The 27,956-nt window shown below is 38.5% G+C and overlaps 1 protein-coding gene across 1 annotated transcript in view; it reads right to left on the bottom strand.

Annotated features, from left to right (window-relative positions):
* agk (acylglycerol kinase) overlaps positions 1 to 26,151 on the bottom strand; it is a 41,492-nt gene extending 15,341 nt beyond the window's left edge. The window contains exons 1-7 of the mRNA XM_003220855.4: positions 25,929 to 26,151; positions 23,212 to 23,355; positions 11,328 to 11,367; positions 8,251 to 8,330; positions 5,172 to 5,247; positions 2,911 to 3,003; positions 1,320 to 1,352 (exon numbers count right to left, since the gene is read on the bottom strand). Coding sequence (XP_003220903.1) covers positions 1,320 to 1,352; positions 2,911 to 3,003; positions 5,172 to 5,247; positions 8,251 to 8,330; positions 11,328 to 11,367; positions 23,212 to 23,321 — 432 coding nt within the window. The 5' untranslated portion in view covers positions 23,322 to 23,355; positions 25,929 to 26,151. The remainder of the gene's footprint in view (positions 1 to 1,319; positions 1,353 to 2,910; positions 3,004 to 5,171; positions 5,248 to 8,250; positions 8,331 to 11,327; positions 11,368 to 23,211; positions 23,356 to 25,928) is intronic.
* Positions 26,152 to 27,956: the final 1,805 nt, after the last annotated feature.

Below are 27,956 nucleotides of genomic sequence, written 5' to 3'. Positions count from 1 at the left end.
CCTGCTATCTACTAAATGAATGGAGATGGCATCCAAAGCATGGCTGCATTCAGACCTTATCTCCAAGTAAAAATTTCACACTTGGAAATAATGCAGGCACTTTTTGCCAATGAGGGGAGAATTCAAAAGAATCAAGGTAACCAAAGGGTGAACGTAATTATTTTTTCAATTAAATGCAAGTTTAGCTATCCAGGTTTACACATTTATCTTTGCCTCTGCAAACTGGGAAAACAAAAGTGATTTGCTTAGTTGATTCCATTTCTAAGATGGGATTTAACAGTATAGCTGCAGCTCTGTTCTCTGGATAGATTGCTTGCTGTAAGTTGTTGGCTGGAAGTCATGATTTGCTTTGTTCTCTTGATGAGGGCACAGTTCAGGCTGCATTACTAGAATGCATGTGCACGCACACACACACTGTGCTCCCTGAACTGTGTCAGTGAGTCAGTGTTAATGACTGTACAACCCCAAGTCCCTGACTCTCTGCAGAATACTGCGGTTTGCAGCACTGTGACTCAGCAAATCCAATCCATTTTTTCTGCATTGCTTTTGCCAATACCTCTTTCTCTTATTAGTCCCTCCACTTTATGGCCTTTCCCCATGCGATTCTCTTTTATTATCACTTCTTACCTTGAACAGGTAAGACACTATAATGCAAACATACTGATTATACCTACATCATCGACTGAAGAATAACCAGGGAGATTAGTTATACTTGAAGTTGATGTTATGTTGTATATCAAGCCTCTGGGGTGTGGCTTTGCACCTGCAGGTGTATAGATATATGCAACCTGCATCACATACAGGGTTTTTTTTGTTACACTGGAGAGCCAGCATGGTATAATGGTGAATGGGCTTGACCATGACTCTGGAGACAAGGGTGTGAATCCCCGCTAGGTCATGGAAACTACTGAAAGCTTGGGCAAGTCACTCTCTCTCAGCCTCAAAGGAAGGCACAGGCAAACTCCCTCTGATGATATCTTTGCAACAAAGCCCCATGATAGATTTGCCTTAGGAAATTACTTGAAAGCACACAACAATGAACTACATTACAATGTGTCATTTTGTCATACACATTAAATCAGAAAAGAGAGAAAACATTCAAGTGATTCATTATCACGGGACAACACTATCTCATCAATTTGTAGCCATTACCAATGAAAAAGGAACATAAATGAAATTTTTGAATAGGTTTGAAGATAGGCAGGGAAGAATCTAGTTGGGATTAAAAATTTAGGTGATGTATAATAACAGTTGACAGTAAATATTACAGGATGCCTAGTATTTGGTGCTGAAGACAACAATAGAAAATGACATCTCACCTCATCTGCCCTTCGGAGAAGCCCAGTTATGACCTGAAACAAGCAGAAAACATGTAAGCTTACATTGGCAAAGAATACAAAAGGCATGCTAACATTTGTTTGCCTCCACTCTCAAAGCAAAGACACATCATTTTTGCTCTGACCTCCTTTGATGGAAATCTGAGTTTCAAATAGTTTAATCAAGCTACCCAGGAATAAGACTCAGTTGTTGGGGAAATTTTCTGGGGGACACTCAGAAATTTTTAGCAAATACCCCTTTCCCATTATACATTTTAGTATCTTTGACAGACAAGAAGTCACCCAGCCAGCTGGAAGTGTGAAAAATTAAACTTACTTTTATCCAGAAATGAAGCTTTTTACTAAGTTATCAAAACAAATAAGCCCCTAGGTTTATCCACAACAAAACTATCATCTATTCTACTGGTCTCAGCATGCAAGACTAAGTCTAGGAATAGTATAAAAATTCCAATCAAGCAATGATAAAGCTTCTTTTGAAATGGCATACAATTTTACAAGTTTTGTTTTCTCTCATAAAACATACTACGAGGCTCCTAGGATGCATAAAATATGAATCCTAGGAGAAAGTCTTGGAGTTACAAAGGAGTGAGGAAAGTTATTTGTGCATAGGATAATAATTTTTTGTGGTGCAATCACTTAGAATTGTGCCCAGGAAAAAGTTAAGAGTCCTTACACAGGCATTTCCTCTTTATATTACCAGCAAGAAGCTCTCCTTCTTTGGGCAAGGAATTAATGAGCACAATAAACCATTACCTGCCTTTGAATAATATACTTTGCTACAGTGAATTGCTCACCTCTTCCTGCCTTCTCTTCCACAAGCACAAGGGGTTCAGAAGCTTTCACTATGTGGACTTAACAAAAGCTTACTGTGGCATCTGGACTGACAGTTTGTCTAAAACAGGCTGCTTTGAAAAAACATACAATCATGTCATGCCATTCTAAATTATGAATTATAATTTAGCACATCGGATTGTAGCCCTAGTGTGTATCTACCCTGGAGCCTTAGGGAAATGCGCTATACAGCCACAACCAAGTGAAGACTCTGTTATTTATTGCATAACAACCTCTTCCCAATAGCAAAACGACTATCATTAACATTAACAAAATGCACGACAGGAGTAACCTTTGAAAACAAATAGTCAGAAACCAGAATGGAGGAAGTGTCCTTAAAAACTTCTGCCAAAACATCTTTGGACACAGAAATGCATTCTGCTGGTAATATAGAGCAAAGGAAATTATGATGTAAAAACAGATTGCAGTGTGGGAAGAGAAGCTGGAGGGTTTAGGTACAATGTTGAAGAACAACTCTCCATCAACCATCATAAGAGTGGCAACAATCCCAAACATTGCTTGATATGCCTGAGACATTATACTAATGACGTATAGCATCTATGTTTTGTGTGCTTGTATAGCAGCACCCTTGAGGTTTGAGATTACTTACAGAAATGTCTCCACTTTGAAGATAAATGCTCACAGATGATTCCTGGAAAGCTTCTCCATATTACTTTATTTCTCTACTTGTAATGTGGATTAAGTGCTAGGATGAAGGAATAAATACACATTTTCACAGTACCTCTTGTACAGTTCCATCTCCTCCTGCAATAATGATCATGTCTGTGTTTTCCATCAGTTCAAGCAACTTTTTTGCTTGCCCTTCATAATCTGTCTGAGATACAAAAAAGGCACAGAAAAACAATGTGTTTACCTAGAGATGGGACGGCCTGGAAAAAAAAGGGTAAAATGGGGGGATGGGGATGGGAACAGGAGGAACAGTTCCCCCCCCCCCCCCCCCGTTTTTTCCAAAGCCATCTTACCCGGAAAAATTGAGATGTGTGTAGAATATGTTCTTTTCCAATGATAAATAATATCTTTATGACACTGTATTCAAACTATATAACTTGAAGACCTTAATGAAAGATTTCTGAAACTTTTTGTTCCCACACACTTTTTTTTCTAAAGATGCCAGCCACAGTTGCAGGCAAAACTTCAGGAGAAAATGCTCCTGGAACATGGCCATACAGTTCGGAAACCACACAACACTCCAGTGATTCCAGCTGTGAAAGTCTTCAACGATACATGGGAAAAAAACCTGTTTTCCCCACCCCCCAATTTTTCCAGGTTTTTTTCAGGCCTCTCCATCTCTATTCAGCTATCCATAAGGGAGGGAGACGAATCCTATATGCCAGTATTCCTCAAACTGGTGGTCTCTGTACTTGCTGGACTACAACTCCCAGAATACTCAGAGCTCTAATCCAACCCATTGGAGGCCACCAGGCTGGAGAAGGCTGGCACAGAAACACAAAATTCGAAGAGACCATAAGGGCCACCCAGTCCAACCCTATTTCGCTGTGGAGGAATATACATTCAAAGCACTTGACAGATTGCTAGCCTCTGCTTAAAAACCTCCAGAGAAGGAGATTCCATAACGCTCTAGGGCAGCATATTCCACTGCCAAACAGCTCTAACCATCAGGACATATTCCTAATGTTTAGATGGAAACTCTTTTCCTGCAGTTTGAATTGACTGCTTCATGTCCTAGAGTTCTAAACTCTAGAGCAGTGGTTCTCAACCTGCGAACATGCCCAGCCGGTAAACTGGCTGGGACCCACAGGTTGAGAACCACTGCTCTAGAGCAAAAGAAATCAAGCTTTCTCCCTCCTTAATATAACCTAAATATAACATCCTTTCAAATATAGACATACAGCTCTTATACAGCAGTATGTATAATTTTGTTTTTAAAATTGGCATCCTTTTCACCTCGCAGGAAATGCTTCAAGATTGTTTACATTTACAGCATATCATGCAGAGATATGTTTACAATATGTTCTAACACTCTGGTAAGATAAATATAGCCCATACAACTTTTAAATTAGCAACACAACTCAACTTCAAACATGTAATCACTTTTCCATCAGGATGAAGAGGCTGCAGAGATAATAGATGGCTTTTGAAAACCACACCTTTCTATTTATCCCTCTTACTATGGAAAGCTAAGAGTGCCACCTATTGAACTACAAATAGGTATTTCCTGACGTACTAGAGGGATATGCAACTATCTCCACTCCAAACACTGAGAAACAAATTACTGGTCAATTTGTGGGTATTTCATGTATAATAATTCTCCTTTGATGAATTCACAAGTTTTGAATAAACAAGATTACACCTCAAAGGGACACAGTTTGCCTACGCTACTGAAGGAAATGTATAAATCTTTACCACTGCCAATACATTTAGTTATAGGTTTTGGAGCACAATGGCTGAAGGGGGGGGGGGCGCTTTCACAAAATACAATAAAGCACAAAGCACAATAATGAAAACCTTTATTCCCTGTAGATACTACAAATATAGGATACTGGTTAATACAAAATTTCAAAACCATTTCATCCATTCAGGTCTTTCCTTCCTGCTTTTAAATGCTCCTATCACTGATCTATTCCTCTGATATCTAAAGGGACATTAATGATGCTTAGGATTGCTCTTCATTAATGTCAAGTATTTTATTGCAATGTGTGAGCTCTTGAACAACACAGTTCAACTTTCTTAGGTAAAACTATCAAATTCCCTGCATGTTACAATGCATTAGTAACGAACATTCAAAACAGCTATACTGCATCGCTCATCAAGATAGATCACTTCTTTTCCATCATCTTTATTCAACAAAGCAAATAGAAGATTTTTTTAAAAAAATTGCACCATTTTTAATGTAACAAAAATAGCACTCTCCCTTCCGAGCATTTATGCCCTTCCACAATAGCTTCCTTTCAAGCCCAGGCAAATTCTAAGGAGAAAATATTCAACAGGAGGAGAAAGTGAAGATCTGTTCTTAGCTTTTACCTTCACCACAGTAACATCCAAACCAGACAAGTGAAGAATTGGGGCTGCATTCTTTTCAAAAAGACTTCTGCCTTTGCTGGAAAGTAAAAAGTGACAGATCATTTCATGACAGTTGTGCTGTAAAGGTGTTTTCGAACATCAAAGTCATGTTCGTAATAAAAACAAGCTGTTCAGAATGTCCCTGGCAAATTCTAACCAGTGAGAGAACAAAATTAAATCCATTGTCAAGGGGAATCAGTCTTATTTTATTAGTATAAAGTTGGCTATTTCACAGTCATAAATTTTATATGCAGAATGAGTCATCAGCACACAATTTTATATGATAAGATACCTGTGTGAGCAATGAAACTGTTGTTCCTCATGACCAAGCAAACCGGTGAGAGTGAAAACATGAAGAATAGAACACTTGGCAGTATTGGTCTTATTTATTTACTGTGTTACGTTTTATTGTGTCCTTCCTTCAGGGGTCTACGGCAGCTTATATGGTTTTGCCCTCCCCCCACAAACCTGATTTTACTGCAAGACCATTCTGCAATGTAAATTAGACAGATGCTAATTGTACTAAAGTCATCCAGTGTGCTTAGAAATGAACAAATATTGCAATCCAGGTTTTTTGAATTCTAGTACAATACCTAGTCCACTATTCTGAACTACTCAGAGCTAAAAAAAAAATCCTTTAAATAATAAGTGTTCCTATGAACAGTATGATGATAAATCTCCCCTCTGTTGTGATGACATATGTAATTCATAAAAATCCTTTTGCAGAGCTTTATCCACCATACGATAAGTATCTGTAGATGACCTTTATAAAATAAAAAATTATTAGCAAACTGGATTCCTGTATATGTTACTGATTGCCTGTCAACGCATGGTAACATGAATTTCACAGGGTTTTCTTATGCAAGAAATAATCAGAGGTAGTTTGCCAGTTCCTTCCTCTAAAATATTGTCTATGGAATGTGGTATCCATTGCATTCACATCATAAGACTGACTCTGCTTATTTCTGAGATCGGACAGGGTCTGGTGCTTTTAGGGTATTTAAGAAAAAATGTTTTATCACCACATAGTATGCTTCTTTATTATGATCGCTTCTGTGCAATGACAGGTTCAGCTTAGGGGGCTAAAGTGACATGACACCAACTGTGCGAGTATAATTAACATACTTTTTCCCACTGTTTCAATTCAGAAGGCTTACTCCCACGAGAATATACTACTAGTAGTGCAATCCATATTTAGCTAACACAAGAATTTGTTGTGAACTGCCATCAAGGCTCCAAAGGCCCTTTCCACACAGCTGTATAAAATCCACATTGAACTGGATTATATAGCAGTATGACCTCAGATAATCCAGTTCAAAGCAGATATTGTGGATTATCTGCCTTGATATTCTGGGTTATATGGCTGTGTGGAAGGGCCCTAAATAAACTATTTTATTTCATTTCTTCTTTCTCCCCTGATGCTCAATGTGATACACCTGGTAGCTCCCTATTCCAGCTCCTATTTCATCCTCATAAACACACACAGGGAAAATTATGAGACAAGGAGTGACTCAAGGTCACCCAATAAGCTTCATGGCTGTATCTCCTATCTGGGAATGTAAACCTTGATTTATTTTGTTCTTGAGAGCAAGAAAAATAATCTCAACTACTTTCTCCCTGCTAGAAGAGAAAATGAGAAAAAGGCACCTTTTGATAAATGAGAAATTTGCAGGAAAATATTCCAAATGAATCTTTTGCTCAGAAAATGTAATGTTTTTATTCCCTTCCAATAAAAACATAGTAGAACATGTTCCTGTGAAGAAAACTGCTGGTTTGCTCTTCACAAAATCATGTTGTGCTTTCTTCCTCACAGAAAATAACCCCTAATTATGAAAATATTATTTTCTATCCCAAACTCTCTTGTGGTTAGACAAGGACAAATCTTGTGTGAAAAAAGCTTCTGAACTATACCCCAATTTTATCTGCAGAGAGTGCTGAAGGTTGAGATACCCCTTTTTGTCCAGTTAAAAAAATGGGAGACTATTTTAACACCCCTTCCCCAGTCCGACCATAAATTTTCTACAGTAAGTTCAGAAACCTCAATGTACCTCCTTATACTGTAAATAATCTCTTGAGCAAAATATTTGGTTTCCCGCTGCTAATTAGATCTGGAATACCAGCCCTTGGTTGATAAGATGAAAATTTAACGTTTAAGGGGAGATATTACTAGTTTTATTATTCACCATCACTACAACAAAAACTTTACTCGACCTTGTTTTGGGACTGCTCATAAGCATTTTTCAGCCTGTTACAGCATAATAAATAAGCCTACTATTAATTATAAATTATTCTGTAAAAATGTATAGCACTCAGAAAATAGAAAACAAGATTTCAAATATGGGGCATTCGTCAAAGATGAGTAATGTGGATGACTTATATCATAATAAAATGTTTAAGCTAGAGTTCTCAGGAGAAGAGATATAGTTCTGCTTTTTATCTGCTGTGCAGTTCTTCTCTCTGCAGGGAGGGAAGCATTTTCAAATGTGATCTCCTTTCTGTAATTTGAAACGATTCTGTCCATTCTACTACATTGGTTTCCTGCCTGCATAGGCCACATCTTGAGGTAAGAGACTCACTTGATAGGATGCTCCAGATTACAACCATGTTGATTTTAATTGATTTTCTAATTTGTCCAAAAATTGTTTTGATTATGCTTTTTTAAAAAAAAAAAAAAAAAAGCAAAATACTGCCCTTCCACCCCTTCCAGCTTTTGTGATTTGATGTAAACACCTAAACATGGAGGATTTATATCACTGTGGATAGTGCACCTGAATAATATTCATCGTTGTTCAGAAGAACAATATGGAATCAGAATAAAACCTAATATGAAATAAGAAGAAGCCCACTATTTAGGATTCTTATATTTTGTGTGCCCTTATTTTAATTCTTATTAAAAACGGAAAGAGGTTACCATGTTTGATAATACAGTACTAGGTTTGGGGATGATAAGGAATAAGTCTCTGACACACAAATGAATTCCATGCAAGCAAAAATATACAAAAAGGGGTGTTAGAAAAGGAAATAAAATGGAAACTCTTACCCTTTACAAGCTGCAGGGTTGAGAAATACAGTTGCTTTCTTTATTTGCATGCTAGAAGGTATAATCTGGTTGCCAAACACCTAAAACACAGTAATGCAAAAAAATCCATTGTGTTTACCACTGTTTTGGAGACTTACAGACATAGCACTGAAATTTCCTTAGTATTTCAGTTGTTATCAGAGTGTCTAGTTCAGGCATTCATTGAGCATTATGGCTGCAAATCTAACAGTTGTAGATAAACTGACATTATTTACAAGGAACAAAAAAATAACAAATTAAGCCCAACAGTTAGTTTCAGTGAGAAAAATGAATATCAGGTACTTATGTGGCTTGCTTATTGTCACAATTTGATGTAAACTGAGTAGTAAGAATAAATACTCTAAAATTTCACAAATAGAAGTAATCAGTGAATTTACTCTCAGTGCTTTCTGTGAGGCTAAAACAAGGCATCTAAAACTATCATACTGAAAAAGCTACACAGCATTTCAAAACAGAAACTCACAGCAATTATCGTCATGACTGAACTTATTAGAGCAGAGAATTTCAAATGTGTAGAAGCAAAATTGAGCATTAAATTCTATGTATTGTATTGTGAATGGAAAGTGAAGGCAGAAGGTATGCAAGAGACAGCAAATCATGGGGGCACAGGGCAGAGGAAATAACTGGCATATTATATGAAGAACAGATGGGGAAAGTTAGTGATTAATTCTATTACTTTTGCATTCTTGAGGGAAATCAAAGAAAATGACTGCATTCATAATTTTCTGAGCTGTTACAGCTGTTGGAAACATCTAATTATTCCACTGGTGGGGAGAAAGAAAATCTCCATCTACCCTAACAAAAAACCTGTCTTTTCTACAAATCATACTTTTATAATTTATACAGGAGCCCCGGTGGCGAAGTGCGTTAAAGCACTGAGCTGGAGACCAAAAGATCCCAGGTTCAAAACCCTGGGAGCGGCGGGAGCGGCCGCTGTTAGCTCCAGCTCCTGCCAACCTAGCAGTTCAAAAACATGCCAATGTGAGTAGATCAATAGGCGGGAAGGTAACGGCGCTCCATGCAGTCATGCCGGCCACATGACCTTGGAGGTGTCTACGGACAACGCCGGCTCTTCGGCTTAGAAATGGAGATGAGCACCAACCCCCAGAGTCAGACATAACTGGACTTAACATCAGGGGAAACCATTACCTTTACCAGACTGCCATTTTGGCAGTTTTGTGTTCATGCATTCAAATCTGGAGGTGGGCAGGAGGTCAGCAATCTTTGTAATGACTTATAACTATAAACAGGGGAGAGGGAGAGAAGCACCTAGCAAGCTCATTTTACAATAAATTTATTTTAAGTTGTACCACAATCTCGCCTGTTTTAAAGTAAACACTGCATGCCCTCCAGCCTTCCCAAACATGGTGAGCTCACCAGACGTTTTGGATTATCACTCCCAGAATCCCATTTTCTTTAATGAAAAACCTGCCTTTCCTTGAATTAACTTTTATTTATTTATTTAATCAAGCAACATAATTTTGCTTTACAAGTAAAAAACAAAACAAAATAATTGCCTTCACTCAGGCTTACATTCTTTTAAGATTTGGGAAAAAAAGTAAACTGAGGCCAGGACAGTGAAAGTGGGAATGAAGGGAGCTATTCTGAGAACCTTCTCCAAATATTTTAACTGAAAGGTGACTTTCAGTAACATTTCATTAAGCATTTGATGCATTTTAAAATAAAGTAAGTCACATTTGTCCATAAATGGAAAGTTTTGGGGGTTTCTTTTGTCTATTTTTCCCCCCAAATGATACATGACTATATACAGTACTGAAATAGCTAATTTCTTTCTAAGCAGAAGTAGTGTCTAATAATTTTTAATGAACTATGTCTCCTTTGAAATCTGAGGTTTTAGTCCTTGAGACTTGAACAATTGTCAACTGACTGATTTGCATAGAAAAATCTAAGTCTTTACATCTGCAACTATGCCTTTTGGTTACATTTCTCTCAGATAACATTTGTATCACTGTGGGTGTGACTGAGGGGCTCAAACTGATTGTCTATATATATAAACACAATATTTACAGTTGTAAATATTGTGTTTATATATATAGACAATCAGTAAATATTGCCATACTACACCAGAGCATAAACGTATAGACTGTAGCCCTGAAAAGGCATTTCTTGCCTTGGATCTATCAGTTGATCCAAATATAGATTATGCAATCACCCACTTTTTCCATTTAAACCATTTTGTGGTTTTCAAATTGGGGTTGTCCTGTAAAGTTAATTTAAATCAAATTGTAACCATATATCAGCCTATATTGGCAATAAAAACTACAGATAATAACACTGCTTGCTCCTTAAATACAAAGAACCTAAATCAGTCCAAAAGAGATACTAAACACGCAAGAACACTTTAAACATAATAAATGCAATAAGAGAAATACATCATCTAACAAAAGAGCACATGTGACATTCTGTAGTGAGTAGAAGTAATTTTTTTCAGATTATGAAATCTAATAAAGTATTTTCTGTTTTCTTGGACTCTTTTTCCCTTTTGAACAAGTACTAAAATATCACATTCACAATGAAAAAGCTGCACTTTTATTGGATTTTCAGAGTTCATGGTCCAATTTCCTTTAGCCTCTGTATTAACAGAAACAAAGCAGATCAAGTTACCTAAATTGTCATACAAAATAATCAAAAATATCCATCATTACAGCGTTTCTGAATAAATTGTGAGGGTACCAAATCTGACATGTAACTAGAACAGGCATGGGCAAATTTTGACCCTCCAGGTGTTTTGGACTTCAACTCCCACAATTCCTAACAGCCTACCAGCTGTTAGGAATAATGGGTGTTGAAGTCCAAAACACCTGGAGGGTCAAAGTTTGCCCATGCCTGAACTAAAAGCAAAGTAAAGGACCTGCAGGAAGGTGAAAGTATTTTGTGGGATCTCAGGAAAGAAAGCAGGTAGCTCCCTTTTCAGGTAAGTCGTATAAAGGAGACCTGGTGGAACAATCTCCAGAATCCTACACAAGTGAGATAAGGAGGCAGTTTTAATCCAAGTTGATCTTGTTCATTGGTATTACCTGCGCTTCTTGGCATGCAGCTCTCCTTAGCAAGTTATCACTATTGAGAAAACAAACAAACAAACAAAAAAGAATGGGTGTTAGATGGCAAACATTTAGGGAAGGAAGATAGATAAATGCTTAGAAGTATCTATGACTACTGCTCTAACAGACAGAACTTTTCAGTGGGACTATCTGTCAGGAACACATATCATGTAATGTTCTTAATTGTATGAAGCCACATTCTTTCTTTCTCTGCCAATGTCTTCATCGCTATACCATATGCCATGAGACAAAAATTGCATAATACACTTCATCTGCAAAATTAACCAAAGTCTACACCACATTAATCTAGAAAACATTTTTTCCAGGCTTATTTCTGAATGATATATTCAAACCTAGTAAGTCTTCAACATCATATCAGCTCCAAATTCCCCCATTCTCCTTGTTGCTGCCAAGAACAAGAAACTGGTGAGCAGTCATGAAGGAATGGGAGCTAGAAAACCAACTGGATTGTGGTACCAAAGGAAAGACATGGGGTCAAAGTCAAAGGCTTATCAGACATCATCCAACAACTGGGCCTATTGGTCACCTTCAATTTGACCACAGCATGAATCCATGCCTGTGTTTCTAAAGCTTGAGTAAAATAATTTAGCATATATATTCATCTGTTCTAGAACTGATGTTTCATTCTACTGTACAGTATTTTGTTTTCATTACTGAAATGGAACCCCAGGTAGATGAGGATGTAGAATATAGATATAATGCATAGACAGAATTTATGTTTCTCCTTAATAATGCAAAAATTCTTTCCCTGTAATCATCATTAAAATTTATATTTAAACATTAAGGAATTAGGAGCAGAAGAACTCTGGTGGCAGAGGTAATTCAAAGGAGCTCCTTCCTATGAAGAATGTGTTCTTGGCCTAATTCATGTAGCCTAAAGTGCTCTAGGTTTAGCAAGAACATTACTTTTGCTTGACAGGGAGTAAAGGTCAGGCTGGTAAAAGCCCCAAAAGAGCCTGACTGTGCCCCAATGAAGTAGAGGTCGGGGACATAAAGACCAGAAGGCAAAAGGAAGCCTGTCACCAGGCCTCTGGTGCTGCAAAAGGTCACATGATGTTTATTTCTATTTCACTCAGACAATATGCTGGAGTTTTGCTAACAGGGAGCACATCATTTCGCTTGTTACAGAATCATTTACTTTAGGACATTTTACCCTTCTTTGCTTATTCTACTTTTTGGAGTCACCTAACTTCTTTGGTTTTTCTAACATTATAGCCACCGTAGCTTTTCTTGTGTTTCAGAAAATTGATTTCAGATAGAGAATCAATCAAGATAAATCCAAACTAAGCAACAAAAGAAACTCTGTCAATAGGAAACCTTTAGTGAAAATAATGGGACAAACAGAAACATGCTTCTTAAGCGACAGAATGTATAAATAATATATTACTCCAATTCATGCCTAATTGGAATATTTATCAAAGTATTCCTCAGAGGAACTCTTCTTAACATAATGTTTGCTCTTCAGATTCAGAGAAATAAATCATGTGTCTTAAGAAGCAGAAACATTGTTTAAAAAAACAGGACTGACTAGTGACTAATTGCAGTAATTTACTAAGTTACTAGTTAAAAACCAACTTTAGTGCTGAAATGAATTGAACAGTCACACTATATCTTATCCACACATGTTGTGTACAAACCAATCTATCCATTAAAAAGGCCAAATATGGAGCAGTAGCATGTGTGAAAAATAGTATGCTGTATTTTTTATCTTTTATTGAAATTATGACCTAAATGTTTTCAACTGTTTTAAATCATGTTTTTTAAACAATATTGTTAATTAATTTTGTTCAACTTATGTACATTAATGTTTTAATTAATCTTTTTAGAATTATTTTAAACTGCCTTGCATCTACAGTATTTTGGGGAAAAGATGGGATATAAATTCAATGAAAACAACAACAATAATAATGCCTTTCTTTCTACTATGCAAAGACCGCTCAGCAAAAATATAAGAAGGGTCCTCCTAATACCCTACTGAGTATTTGAGCACCTAGGAAAGTCTGAAAAAAAAAAAGCTTGGCTGGTTCATCAGGGAACATATCCACAAGGACAACTTTCTTGAGCTCCCTGGCCTAATTGTCTGAGTTCTTCAATGTTAGGTTAAACAGACACTTTGCCAAAATATTGCACAGATCTATTAACATCTATTTCAGGGACAGAAGTCACAGCATTGCCCTTTAAGACAAGGTTGTGAGAACAGGGAGGACATAGGGTGGTACATAATGTAACGGTTGCCCTGCATGGCAAATGACAAATGCAACTTGAAGGTGAAGTCCCATTAATTTCAATTAATGTCACGAAATATTTAAATGTAAGTTACATCTAAGAGGACAAATTGCCTTTTTGCTCTGGATTACATCCAAAACGCTCCAGATCACAGGAAAGGAAATCCATGAAAGTTACTATGCACAAAATACTGCCAAGAAACTACTATGGGATTGGGAGGGGGCATGTTATCCACATTCAGTAACCCTAGTTGCACTTATAGTTCTGGACAAGATTCAGAGATCCATAAACACATCAGTAAGACTTGTACCTGATGCCACACTCCTCAAGCAACATTTCCTTTGCTGGAAATGACAAGGAAAAACTGGATTCAGGAATGTTATTGCTCTCACAGATCTCTGCTACAAGCTATGTTCATTTAATTTACTAACGCTAAATTGATTTGATTTATTAAAACATGGACCAGCTCTTCTTTAACCCTGATTCTTAGAACAGAACAAAGTGTAAAACAGAATATTAAAAACATACAAACTATACCATAGTACAGCAAACAATACAAATCTAATATTAAAATAAACAAGGCATAAACTTAAAATACTTGGGTAAATACAATAATTTTAATCTTGTATCCCCAAAAGATGCCAAAATGTGAATGTTTTTGTCATGCAGTAAAAAGGATGACAATTCAATTCACCATCAAGGAATAAGAAGACAGTAAGGCAGACAGAATGTTTGTAACATTACCCATCAGCTGAGCAATCACCACCAATGAACTTTTGCAGTGATTATTGTCAGAGTTTTATATTATTTAGGTCATTTCTTATGTGAAAATGGATAAGTGTTTGTAAGAATCATGTCCTATCCATGTATGACCAGCAGCAATTAAGACACCTGCTAAAGACTGAGTGCTATTAATAGAGACTGGGTAAATCTTGAGTTAGTGAGGATGCTAGTGAATGTGATTGTGAAGGTGATGGTGCTGCAGTTGGAAAGCTGTTGGAGTGAAGCTGAAGAAAGCTTGAAGAGAAGAACATTTTGTTTCGTCATTTGAGAACTGCTGATAAAAGCCAAGGACTGTTACGTTTGTATATATTTTCATATAAATCTTTCTTTACTAAAAGACAGTTTGTTTTGGGATTTTCTCCTTGGATGAAGGGTGCAACTTCCGCAGAAGGGATTGAATGTTTGGAACCCCAATTTGATAGCTGCGACAATTATGTCCATAGGTAAAATGGAGATTTGCTTGTGGCTGTATGCTTTCAAATTGCAGACGTATGGCAATCCTAAGGCAGGCCAATGTCAGGGTTTTGCAGTAATATTTTTTCAGACAGTTTGCCATTGCCTTCCTCTGTAGCTAGCAGAATACGACTTGCCAAAGGCCATCCAGTGAATTTCAATGGCAGAGCAGATTTGAAGTCTGATCACCCAAGGTCCAACACTCAAACTACTACATTACACTGAGTCCCAGAAATTCTAACCACACTTTTTAAACTCTCAGTAATGCCCAAAAGCAAAACTAAATCCATTGATTTCCAACTAATGAAGCATTGCTTCATTCATTGTTCTGATTGCACCTCCACACCCATAAGATAGGATCCTCATTTTTTTTGGCGCTAAAGAGACTTTTCCAGAGGTCAAGGGCCACACACCGTACTTCAGAGGATCACTTTCCACAATGCCCTCCTGAAATGTCTTTACTCAAAAAGCCCTTTTATGACCTTTAAAGCTTATGGGAGGCAATTCTGCTATGAATGTTCTGTGTGATTTAGTTTCTGAGGATGTCAAACTTGTGACCCTTCAGATGTTTGAGCCTTCAACTTGCAGAAGCCCAACTCAGCTTGTCTAACGGCCAAGAATAATGGGGACTGAAGTCCAAACACCTGCAGGGCCACATGTTTGACACCACTGTTGTAGAGGCGTCAGACTATTGTGCTTTTGAGAGGGCAAAACAAAAGTTAACGTGAGTGTCTTGAGGATTGGATGGGAACTACAGGTGCCATTTTCCCATCTCTGTTTATAGGATGCTTGAAAAAAAATATAATTTCTGAATTCTACAAGGATGATTATTGTTATTTCTAAATTAAAGGAAACAACAGTTTGTCACAAACTAGGGAGCAAACAAACCTTATCTGAAAAATAGCTCTATTTATTCGCAGGAAGACCTAGCTCTAATGATTTCAATGGACAATTTTCTACAATATCGAAGTAGTCTCAACTGAAGGAAACATCCTCAAATAAAAGGCAATTCTTTATGCTAGCCACTTGAGACATCCACAGCACATTTCTCTGATGCTCCAAACAAATTACCCACATGTTGTTTCTTATCTATTCGCCTACTGCAGAAGAAACTAATGATAAAGTAGCTCATTCTGATGAACAGTGTCAATGTACATTAGACTCCTAGTTGGTAGACCCACTGTCAGTTCTAAGACCCACATTTCATCGATATGAAAATATGTTTCAACAACTGTTGTAAGTAAAATGGACTTTCCATGATGTACCAGACTGCCAACTCAAACCAATGTCTCCCTTCTTCAGATCTATCCCTGAGGCACTCCATTTTCAGACTACCTCAACATAGTTTACAAATACCTGAAGGTGACTTCTAGTCATCGATTCAATTCTAGCTCTTATTTGGTTGTTATCTATCATCAAATACCAAGTGAATGCATAAAATCTCTTCAGACAATTGTGGTTACTGTGAATTGGCAGAGTCCTTGAACTTGATATCCATTCTATCCATGATACACCCAACAGGAATAGGCCAGTACAAACTGTGCACAAACAGACCGTGTACAAAGAATCTGTGAACCTCACCTCCTCCAAGGTGAACTAAACCATCTAAACTGGGCTCTACAGGCCAATGGATACTCCACCACGGACATCGTAAGAGCGGTAAGGCCAAGAACAAGCCATGAAAGTAAAGACAAAGATCCACCCAGAGGTGTTCTTACCAAGGGAACCACTGACCGCATAGGCAAACTGATGAAGAAACATAACCTACAAATTATCTACAGACCCATCAAGAAAATCCAACAAATGCTATGTTCAGCCAAGGACAAGAGGGATCCTCTCACCTCTGCAGGAGTCTACTGTATACCATGCAGCTGTGGACAAGTCTACACAGGGACCACCAAACGCAGCGCCCAAACACGAGTCAAAGAACATTAAAGGCACTGCAGACTAACTCAACCAGAGAAGTCAGCCATAGCAGAGCACTTGATGAACCAACCTGGACATAGTACATTATTTGAGAACACAGAAATGCTCAACCACTCCAACAACTGTCATGTCAGACTAGTCAAGAGAAGCCATTGAAATCCACAAGCATGTGGACAATTTCAACAGAAAGGAGGAAACCATAAAAATGAACAAAATCTGGCTACCAGTATTAAAAAACCCCAAAATAAGTAAATAAGGAGCAACACTCTGAAACTAGAATTCCAGACATGAGTCAATCAGGGGCAGCTAAATACTCTGAACAGTCCAGGATGTGAAGCTTGGAAGGCCATTTAATGCTAATGAAGGTGATTAATTACAACATTCACACTGGGCTCCAACAGACAAGAGTTCTTTCCCCACCCAGGACCTTCCACAGATATATACACCTTCTGTTGTAGCTCAGACTGAACCTGAGCTTCAGCCCATTTAGCCAGTAATTGTCCCTGCACCTGATTTGTCAGAGGACCCTGGGTTTGGGCCTGAGATGCAACCAGAGTCTGTTCCAGTGGATTCTGGGACCAGAGATAAAATGGTTGCAAGCAGGTATTTTGAACCACATTCCTCTCCATCGTCAAGGCCAGTTCACCAGGTGTCAGATGGACATTTTAGTTTAGAGGAGGATAATGAGTTTGACAGGAGGGGAGCAATAAATCACCAAAGGAGGAAACGAGAAGGTTTACGGAGAAGTAAATGACTCCTTTTGAAGCGTTCTAATGAGTAGTTTTCTCATGAAAGAAAGACCTTGGATTTTCCTTAAATGTCTGGTTCTTCTCTGCTATAGCAGAGGTGGCAACATTGCAATTCAAGAGAGAAAGATCTTTGCTATGTGTCCTGTATATTCTTGCAGCTATGGATTTTGCTTCAAGTTCCAGCCTTGTTTTGCCTTGGTTTTGTATGGTTTGAAAGCAGTGGTGTGTTCTAGTAACTTTGCTGTTTGGATTTCTATTACCTTGGATTACTTTGGAGTTTGATTCTGCAATCTAGCCTTGTTTTCCTGTGGTTCCAGTTTGTCTCATGCCTTGGATTTGAACCTTGTTTGGACTATTCTTGATGCCTTTCGTGGGACTGAATTTGATATCTGGTTTGGACTATGTTTTTGAGTGACTTTCTTAGACTCTTGATTTAAGATTTTCAAGTACATTGCTCTTGTGGATTTAAACCCATTTTATTGACTCTGAACTTTATTCGCTTGTGCTTACTTATAACCTTCAATAAACAGTTTGTTTGCTTATATTCTGGGGCTCCCACGTGGTTTTGAGGTGCCTACACAGCCTAGGGGTGCAACACCTTCCTTGCTTAGTTTCTCCATATACCTCACAACCTCTGAGGATGCCTGTCATAGATGTAGGTGAAATGTCAGGAGAATACTTCTGGAACATGGCCATATAGCCTGGAAAACACACAACAACCCGGCCCCCTCCTTGCTCTCATTTTGGAATCAGGTTAAAACCTCCTTTGGAAGCAGGCTTTCCCTGAAGAAGAACAGTAGGGAGGTAACTACCAGCGATGTGCAATGTGTGAACAATAGAGTGGACCTTTGGCAATGGCAGTGGATATTATTGAGGTGTTTAAACTAAATTTTCAAGTTATGTTTTGTATTAGTCGTTTTTTGATTTATATGTGCTGGGGGCTTCATAATGGTATAAGCCGCCATTTTATATATCTCGTGGTTTATTATTGTATTTTATGTTATGTAACTGTTGCTGATTTTATATGCTGTAAGCCACTTTGAGTCCCATCCCGGGAGAAAAGAAGATAGAAATAAATAATTAATCAATAATAATAATAATAACAACAATAATGTCCTAATAAACTTTTCCCATGTTTCTGTGATAGTACCAATTAGGAAATGATATTTATAACCCAGGTACAAAAATCATATTGCATAGTGTAATGACAGAAATACAATATAGCAACAGGAGAGTCATGATGTTTTGTGATAAGGAAAGATCAGAGAACTATTCTTGTGCAATTGTGAAACAAACTTACTGTGTGTAAAAGTCCATAGTCAGTGTTTCCTAGACAGACATTTAGAAATACTGCAATATAAGAAAAGTTTTGAAACAAGTTCTCTAATACCATAATTTGCAAACTGGGCACTAGGAAAAGCCAGCTTTGGCTTGCAGAATTTTATTTTTAACTCATACCTGTGATAAGTCAAGCACATAAGAGTGATCTGGAAATAGATCCAATTACCTCCCACATCCCACAAGTCAGTAGAGAAGCCCTTTATGTAGCACAAATCCATCTCGAATTATTACAAATCGGAGATTTCAACACAAAGCTCTCAAACCGTCCAGCTGAGCTACACAAAGACCTGATCAGAGGCAACCAATTAAGTATCCTGTTTTTGAAATGAAGAGTACTAGAGCCAAGAGAAGCAATTAGCACAAGATTGAACAAGGAAGAGAATTTGTTTTTCAATGCAATATTCTCAAACAACTGGAAGTCAGAAGGGCATGGTTTGAAAGCAGATGAAGCAGACAATTTAATGAAGCTAAGCAGCAATGCTTGGTTGCGAAACTGCTTGGGTACCTTATCCATGCTACCAATTTAAATCCAAATGACCTCAGATCTACCTTTTACTTGTTCCTGGACGAAAGTAAGGGATTCTGAAATTAAAAGCTACTGGAGAATAAGGGCATGCCTTTTTAAAGTCAGCATTCTTTGAAGATAATTCCTTTATAATTCCTCTGGGTTGAGGATTCTGGGAGCTGTCATTCAAAAAAGCGACTTTTCCAAATTATACATGAGGAATAATTAAGTCACACCTGCAATAGAGATGAAACTGTTGCACGCATATGAATCTCTGATCTAAGTAATCAAGCATCCTTCCAACCTTTCTGGGTACAAACTGTTCCTTCAGTGTTGTTTTATGTCTTTCGGGCTGTGTGGCCATGTTCCTGAAGTATTCTCTCCACACAGCCTCTGAGGATGCCTGCCATAGATGTGGGCGAAACGTCGGGAGAGAATACTTCAGGAACATGGCCACACAGCCCGAAAGACATACAACAACCCTGTTGCCTTCGACAACACATTGTTCCTTCAGTTTTAATTCAGAAAAATAGGCTACAACTAAAATGCAGGAGATTTATGATTAGAATTCCCTGCATTTTATTATATTTGTTAGAACAGTCACTATGTGAGAGCTCAGAACCATAGGGGAAGCGTTATAATACCCAAAAAGGTTTCCTCCCCTACCCCCACCAGATCTTCTACAGGTAGGCCGAGTTACAAACATCCCACTTACAAATGACTCATAGTTACAAACGGGGGTGAGACAATAGGAAGAGAAATAAATCTACCCCTAAAAAGAGAAATTCATTCCTGAAAGAGTTATAATGGGGAAAAAGTGTTTCAGCTGAAGCTTTCTCATCAATCCTTGTTTCCACAACAAGCCAATTCTTTTCAAAACCCAATTATCATAGGGATAGAAAGTGAAACGAAATACTTTTGAACAGGGACACAGACAGCAAAACAAACACCATAGGGGTGTTAACCCTTCCCTATGCTACACAAAGATTTTATATATATAAAAGCTCTCTCTATATATATATATGCACACACACACTTTTACTATTGGTTTTAGATAACTGTTTTATCCATGAAGTATATTTTAAGATGTTGTGAGCCACCTTGGATCTACCTGGAGAAAGGAGGCATAGAAATTGATTACATAAATAAATAAATACTTTCAGATGTATTTATTTTTTGCTTTAATCAGGAGGAGAAGACACAATGATCTCCTATACTGTTCTAAGGAATTAAATCTTTGAGTTCAACAGCCAATACCCATACAGTGCTATTGAAGAATAAATAAGAGCTTATTGGAGAAAGTTTTGGCACTGAATTTTTTTTTGAACACCTAGTTATCACGGAGCAACACAGTGGTGCAATAGCATGCCATGCATTTTGACTGGTGGGGACAATATTAGGCAACCTATCCAACTGTTGTGTACTACACTGACACATACTGTGAGGCTGAACTTTTGAAACACACACACACGTCTCACAATATCTCAATGCTATCTTAACAAGAACTCAATTTGTAATTACTAAGCTATCCTTTGGTTCACTTTTAAATGAACGTTATTTTTCCCAGCAAAGGCCTTTTGCTGCATGTTTTGCTGCCTACCCCCCCTTAAGGCCAATTCCACACAGCTGAATAAAATCCCACATTTTTTTTGCTTTGAACTGGAATATATGGCAGTGTGGACTTATATAACCCAGTTCAAAGCCAATATTGTAGGATTTTCTGCCTTTATATTCTGGTTATGTGGAAAGGCCCTAAGGGTCCTTCCACACATCCCTATATCCTAAGATATCAAGGCAGAAAATCCCACATAATCTGAGTGGGGACTCTGATAAACCAGTTCAAAGCAGATATTGTGGGATTTTCTGCCTTGATGTTTTGGGATATGGGGCTATGTGGAAGGGCCCTAAGTTAACAGTTTCCAGGACATCCTACCTAGCAATTATTCAAATTCTTTTTTACAGTAATGCTTACCAGACCTTCACTCAACCATGCTACTTTTATATGCAGCGACATTACTATACCCAGTTCCTTAATTAATCTTAAATAATCTTTTTGTCAGGATCTTTTTTCCTCTTGGTTTAGAAGGAACCTTCCTTGCCCAAAGAATGTGTTTAAAGCCCTACCAGAGAATATAAGCATGTTAATAAAACTCTATACTACCAACATAGTTTAGGGCCTGAATTCAATTGCTAATGTTTAAAACATAGTTAAATCTCACCAAAATCAATCAAGTCAAATTATTACAGGTACAAAAACATATTGGAAGCAGGTAAAGTAAAATAGAAAACAGATCAAAAAGATTTGCTTAAGTCTTCCATCTAGAGTTTGGTGAGATTTAACATAAAATAAGCTGAAAATAGAAGACCGTAATTAGTTCCTATATATTTTTTAAAAATATGACACAAAACAGACTGGCCCTCAAGCTGGGAGTAATTTAAAAGCATATGGTTATATTTACTTTCCCCTGAAACTTTATTAACTGTATAAAGAAGGATTAAAGTTAAAATATCACTATAGCTTTTAGAAACAATGGTCTAGGACGCCTCTGGGGAATATTCCTGTTCCCAACAGCATTCAAGTCAAAGCAAATCTGAGCAATTTTGTCCACAAAGGACCTTTCAAATTCATCACAGCAGGCTGTTGAGTGGGTTTCATTTTTTAGTTGTGGGCCAGAGTATAACAGGTCCCTGACTACTCAAGACAGCTCTGCCAGATGACACTATACAGATGCATAGTATAATTTCTTCACTGTCCAACTGTTACAGAACAGGCTTCCAATCAACTCTACCCTTGCTTGGTTGGACTACTCTGAGTCTTCTGCCATTGTCACCAAATCTCCATCCTATTCGTCTTATCACTGCCAGCTTCATAGTGAACCAGACTGCTAACTTGGCTCCACTGCCATGAGATGGGATGTTTGGGAGCAATCGTGTCCACCACTCTAATTATTCCTCTATTCCAGAAATCATATGAAGCTCTGACAGCATAACTTGCCAGGGTAACAGAAAGTTTCCTAAGAGTCATCAGGAATCCATCTGGTGTATGTCTTCTGACACTGACCATATTGCTTTACAATGGTTCCAAGTTTCAGAGTCGAAATGCCACCAACTATAGAAATATAGAAAATTCCTCCACTTCCAGATCACTATCATCCTGCTCAAAAAAGAAAAAAACATTCAGAGTATATCCTTCAGCATGGGTGCCAGCAGATATTACTTGGGATTGTCCTATGTTTATCATGACAGACCTGAAGTCCTGAGCTGCTCCTGGTAAAGCAGTCTCTACTTGTTGAAACCCCCAGTACAACAACCTGAACAATTCCAACAGTGACACCAAAAACAGCTCAGCCAGTTCATGAAGGGGAACTGTGAGCAGCAGAGTAGATAGAACACCAACATAATTCTGTCCTGGCCACCCATTTCCAAAAACCACATTTTAATCCATCACAACTGTGGAACAGAGCAGCTGAGAGAGAGGGAATCACAACAGACCACTAACACTCTGCCTCCCTGCCCCCAGGCCTCACCTGATGGTATACAAAGAACCCAGGTGGACAAAGATGAGAAAAGTTGACCCCCACCTCAATTTCATGGAATCAGATCTCCATAATGCAGGTCAGGTTGACATGTTCATCCAGAAGACTATTTGAAGTGGGAAACAGCTTGTGGATAACCAATATACTGTAGCTCTCCTACTATCATAACAGCAGTCTTCCTACATTTGATCTTACTCTGTCTATCACTCTAATGATATTCTCTGAACTGCTAGTTTTACATGTCGTTACTAGTCAGACATGCAAATAAACCAAAATTATTTCTAATTCCAATAGTATTTTAGAAATTGAAGAGTAATTACCAATGTTTTCCATACAGCCAGTTTCCTCCCCAGGTGAGCAGGCAAGCCCCAACTGTAGTTTTCTTCCAATGATTTCTGAGAGTATTAAATAATTTGATCACCTTGGCCATATTTATGTTTTATTCCACACTTCTTACCAGGACCCTGAGATGAAGAAACAGAACACAGGAACAACTGTATGGCAAATTATAAATAATAAAAACTTAACATTTGCAGAGATAGAGAAATGGCTTGTAACATTAATTCACTCACTACATCCACTACTGTTGGTAAAATGAAGATGGGAAATATTGTAGACAAAGAGAAGTGCCTCCCAGTTAGATATTCTTCATTTCCTGTTTATTATTCAATGTTCTGCATTACCATAGAGAAATAAAATTTGGTCTGCACATCGAGCACACTCTTTTATACCTTAAATTCAAGAATAAACCTGATTCATCCACACATTTTAAAGTGATAGCATATAAAAGCCCATCTATTACATTCATTCCTGAACTATTCTACTGGTAGAACAAAATGGACATTTTAAATGGACTCACACTTGTACAGCAGGTAGGAAAAAAATCTGTGCCAGTTTCTTCCCTTCAAGAGGCTGCTTACCTAAGAAGGCAAATGATTATACCCCCTGTCTAACATGGTAAAGCCTTTTTGGGTAATCTTGACTTGCTGCAGATATGGGCCCTTCATTTGCTGCCCCCTCTTTCTGATGTAGTGAATTGTATATTCTCCACCAACTAATAGCCAAGAAGTCAGAACCCAATTAAGCCAGTAAAAGGCTGTTAAGTTCAGGTGGCTATTTTATCAGAATAATTTACATGATAATTTTCCTCATTTTGCCCCCTTTGGAGGCTGAATTAGATAAGTGTATAATCTAAACAACAAAGCCACAAAACTTGTAAGTAGCTTCCTGCAAGTCCAAGTGTGAAAATATGTATGGTTTCACAGATTAATTTTCAGATTTACAAACATAGGTTGAATATCCCTTAACCATTATACATTGGGTCGGATTTGGATTTTTCAAAGCTTTGAATATTTGACATACATCACGGGATATCTTGGAGATGGAATCTCATAACTTTTAGGAAGGAGTTGAAAACCTGGCTGTTTAAGCAGGCTTTTGATAATGGCTAAGAGTATCAACCACCCTATCGGACAGGACTTTAAATGGTTATTAGAACTATAATAAATAACTATAATGGTTATAAAGAACTATAACTCCAAGGCCACATGACCTTGGAGGTGTCTACGTACAACACCGGCTCTTTGGCTTAGAAATGGAGATGAGCACCAACCCCCAGAGTTGGACACGACTAGACTTCATGTCAGGGGAAAACCTTTACCTTTATCTAGAACAATAATTTACAATGCTGGATACCCTGATCACAGGAATAGGCTGGTTTTAAACGGCATGTACTGTACTATATACTGTTTTTAGAGGGCTCAATAGTCTTTTAAACTGTTTATTTATTTATGTTTACACTATTGAGCCCCCCGATGGTGTAGCGGGTTAAACTGCTGAGCTGCTGAACTTGCTGACTGAAAGGTTGGTGGTTTGAATCCAGGGAGCGGGGTGAGCTCCCGCTGTTAGCACCAACGTCTGCTAACCTAGCAGTTCAAAAACATGCAAATGTGAGTAGATCAATAGGTACCACTCCAATGGGAAGGTAACTGTGCTCCATGTAGTCATGATAGCCACATGAGCTTTGAGGCATCTACGGACAACGCCAGCTCTTCGGCTTAGAAATGGAGATGAGCACCAACCCGCGGAGTCAGACACGACTAGACTTAATGTCAGGGGAAAAGCTTTACCTTTTTTACTGTGCTATTTTTTTCTTAATTGACATGTGATTATTGTCCGTGTTATATCATTTACTGTATTGTTTTTTTATTGTAAGTTGCCCCGAGTCCCTTCAGGGAGAGGGAGTGGGATACAAATAAAGCTTATTATTTATTTATTTATTTATTTATTATTATGGAATCCAAGTCGAAACACAAAACTTATTTAGGCCTCTTATAGCCAAATATATATATATTAATAATTTTATGTATGAAACAGAGGAGTGTACAATTAGCCATCAGAAAGCAAAGGTGTCGCTGCCTTAGCCATTCATTTGGATCATTTCAGAGCATTTTGGATTTCCAAAAAGGAAGACTCAACCTGTACATACATATACACACTCTAAACTGCCTCTCTTTATATCACCCATGCTTTTGAAGCTCCACTGATTACAAAATCAGTCAAAGTGCATTAATTCTACACTCTAGAGCAAGCATGGGCAAACTTGGGCCCTCCAGGAGTTTTGGACTCCAACTCCCACAATTCCTAATAGCCTCAGGCTCCTTCCTTTCCCCCCTCAGCCACTTAGAGAAAAAGGAAAGGGCCAGAGGCTGTTGCGAATTGTGGGAGTTGGAGTCCAAAACTCCTGGAGGGCCCAAGTTTGCCCATGCTTGCTCTAGAGTGTAGAATTAATGCACTTTGACACCACTTCAGTCATCACGGCTCAATGCTGTGGAATCTGGGAGTTGTAGTTGGGTCAGGCACCAACACTCTTTGGCAGAGAAAGTTAAAGACCTTGACAAACTACAACTCCCAGGATGCTATAAAATTGAGAAAGTGGTGTCAGCATCAAGTCTACAGCGTTCTGCGTTCTCCCTGAACTGTAAACCGTAACATGGGTGACCTGAGAAAGGCCACACTCTCTCAACCTCAAGCCTACCTCAAGATTGTTGCGGGGTTTTAAAGAAATGAAGGGACAGAACCGTCTCCACACTCCCCGGCTTCTTCTGAAGCTTTCCTCATCGCCCAGGAGATGAAAGACAGGGTTCAAAAAGATCCCCAAGGCCGGCTTCCCTCCCTCGCCTTGCTTCTCTGCTGTCTCGCCGCTGTCAAGCCTTTCCTCCCTTCAGCCTTTTCTCCCGCGCTTCCTGGCTCGCGCTGTTTTTCCCTCCCGCGGAAACAAAGAACCACCTCACTTTCGTTCCGCCCTGGCCTCCGCTCTATAGACAGTGACACTATTGTTGTTGTGTGTGCTCATTTCCTAGAGAGTGCATCTCATCTCTACACTTAGAATGCATGCAGTTCGACAGCACTTTAAAGTGCCATAGTTGAATGCTATGGAACCCTGGGATATACAATGAAGAGTGCTGGCGCCCAGTCCCAGGATTCCATAGCATTACACCATGGCAGTTTAAAGTGCTGTCAATCTGCATTCCCGAACTCAAGAACGGGAAACTTAATGTTGGTGGGCAGGAAAAGAGATTTAAAGATGGGCTTAAAGCCAACCTTAAAAACTGGCATAGACACTGAGAACTGGGAAGCCCTGGCCCTTGAGAGCTCGAATTGGAGGTCAGCTGTGACCAGCAGTGCTGCGGAGTTCAAAGAAGCACAAATGGAGGGTTTAAGGGAGAAACTTGCCAAGAGGAAGGCCCGTCAAGCCAACCCTGACCGGGACGGCCTTCTATCTGCGGAAGAACATGCAGATCAAGAATAGGTCTCTTCAGCCACCTAAGAATTCACCCTCAAGTCCCCACGACTGGAAGACCATCATCCTTGAACTATGAGGGATCGCCTAAGTAAGTAAGCAATCTGTATTAATTCTATCAGGCATAGGCAAACTTTGGCCCTCCAGGTGTTTTGAACTCCAAAACACCTGGAGGGCCAAAGTTTGCCCATTCCTTGTAGATACACCCAAGTAAACAACCAAGTAATGTGATCGAGGTGACCACCCCCCCCCCCCCCAGGACTTTGTAAAAGATAGTTCAAAAATCAAGACTTTATGTTCTATATTCCATATATATATAGTAGAAGGTGATTGAGACTTTTTACTGGAGTTTACTGTGACTCTGCACAAAAGGTGTTTGACCTTTTAGCCTGAGGCAAGAGATAACAACTTCATGAATTGTAAAATCATGCTGCTAAAACTCCACTTTTATGAATTTCCATGCTGGGTTCTCCAGATGTTATGAACTTCGTTCTTATCAAATATTTTCAATTGTTTATATCATTCATGATTCCCCTTTATGAAATGTAACTCACTTTTATGAATTCTCCCTTATTTCCATGAAATCTATCTATCTGCCTATATGTATTTGTACTCTTTGGAATCCCCGGAAAATATGTATTTTTCCCAGCATGGTTTATATTCCAACTTTATTTTATTTTTCATTTTATTTCATATAATTGTCAAATCATGAAATCAAATAGGAAATATTTTGAACTCAACCTGAACCCCAGAACTTATCCCATTTCCTATGACCCAGGCTTCCTTTCCCAAAAACAAAAGGATAATCTGCCACCGCTAAATCCAATCAAATTCAAATTGCATGGACAATATAGGGCTTGAGTTGCCGAATTCGGAGTTTGCTGACCTAAAGGTGATTCGCCCCAAGGCAAACATTGTCATATCTCACCCAAAGGAAAAACCAGGACACCTCAGGAAGGCGCCCTGCAGGGCCTGTCAATATGGCTCATCACCACCCATCTTTGCTTCCATCTCTGACACCCCAAGGCATATCTAAAATCTGTATACGTGACAGAAACCCGGACACCCTTGATTGCTGCCATTAATAAATTAAGCACCTTTAGAAATCGGTCTAGCAGGACTTAATCCGCTAGTTCCTGTCCCGTCACCTCATTGTTTCGATAACTCCCACCTTCTCTTTCCTGATTGGCCCGAGTAGAGACAAAAGGCAGCTTCCTATTGGGCCAACGGAGCAAGGCGGGAAACGAAAGCCCGCCTCGTTCA

Source organism: Anolis carolinensis, chromosome 5, assembly GCF_035594765.1.
Source record: "Anolis carolinensis isolate JA03-04 chromosome 5, rAnoCar3.1.pri, whole genome shotgun sequence".
NCBI lineage: Eukaryota > Metazoa > Chordata > Lepidosauria > Squamata > Dactyloidae > Anolis > Anolis carolinensis.
This window is presented reverse-complemented; position numbering and strand designations above follow the sequence as displayed.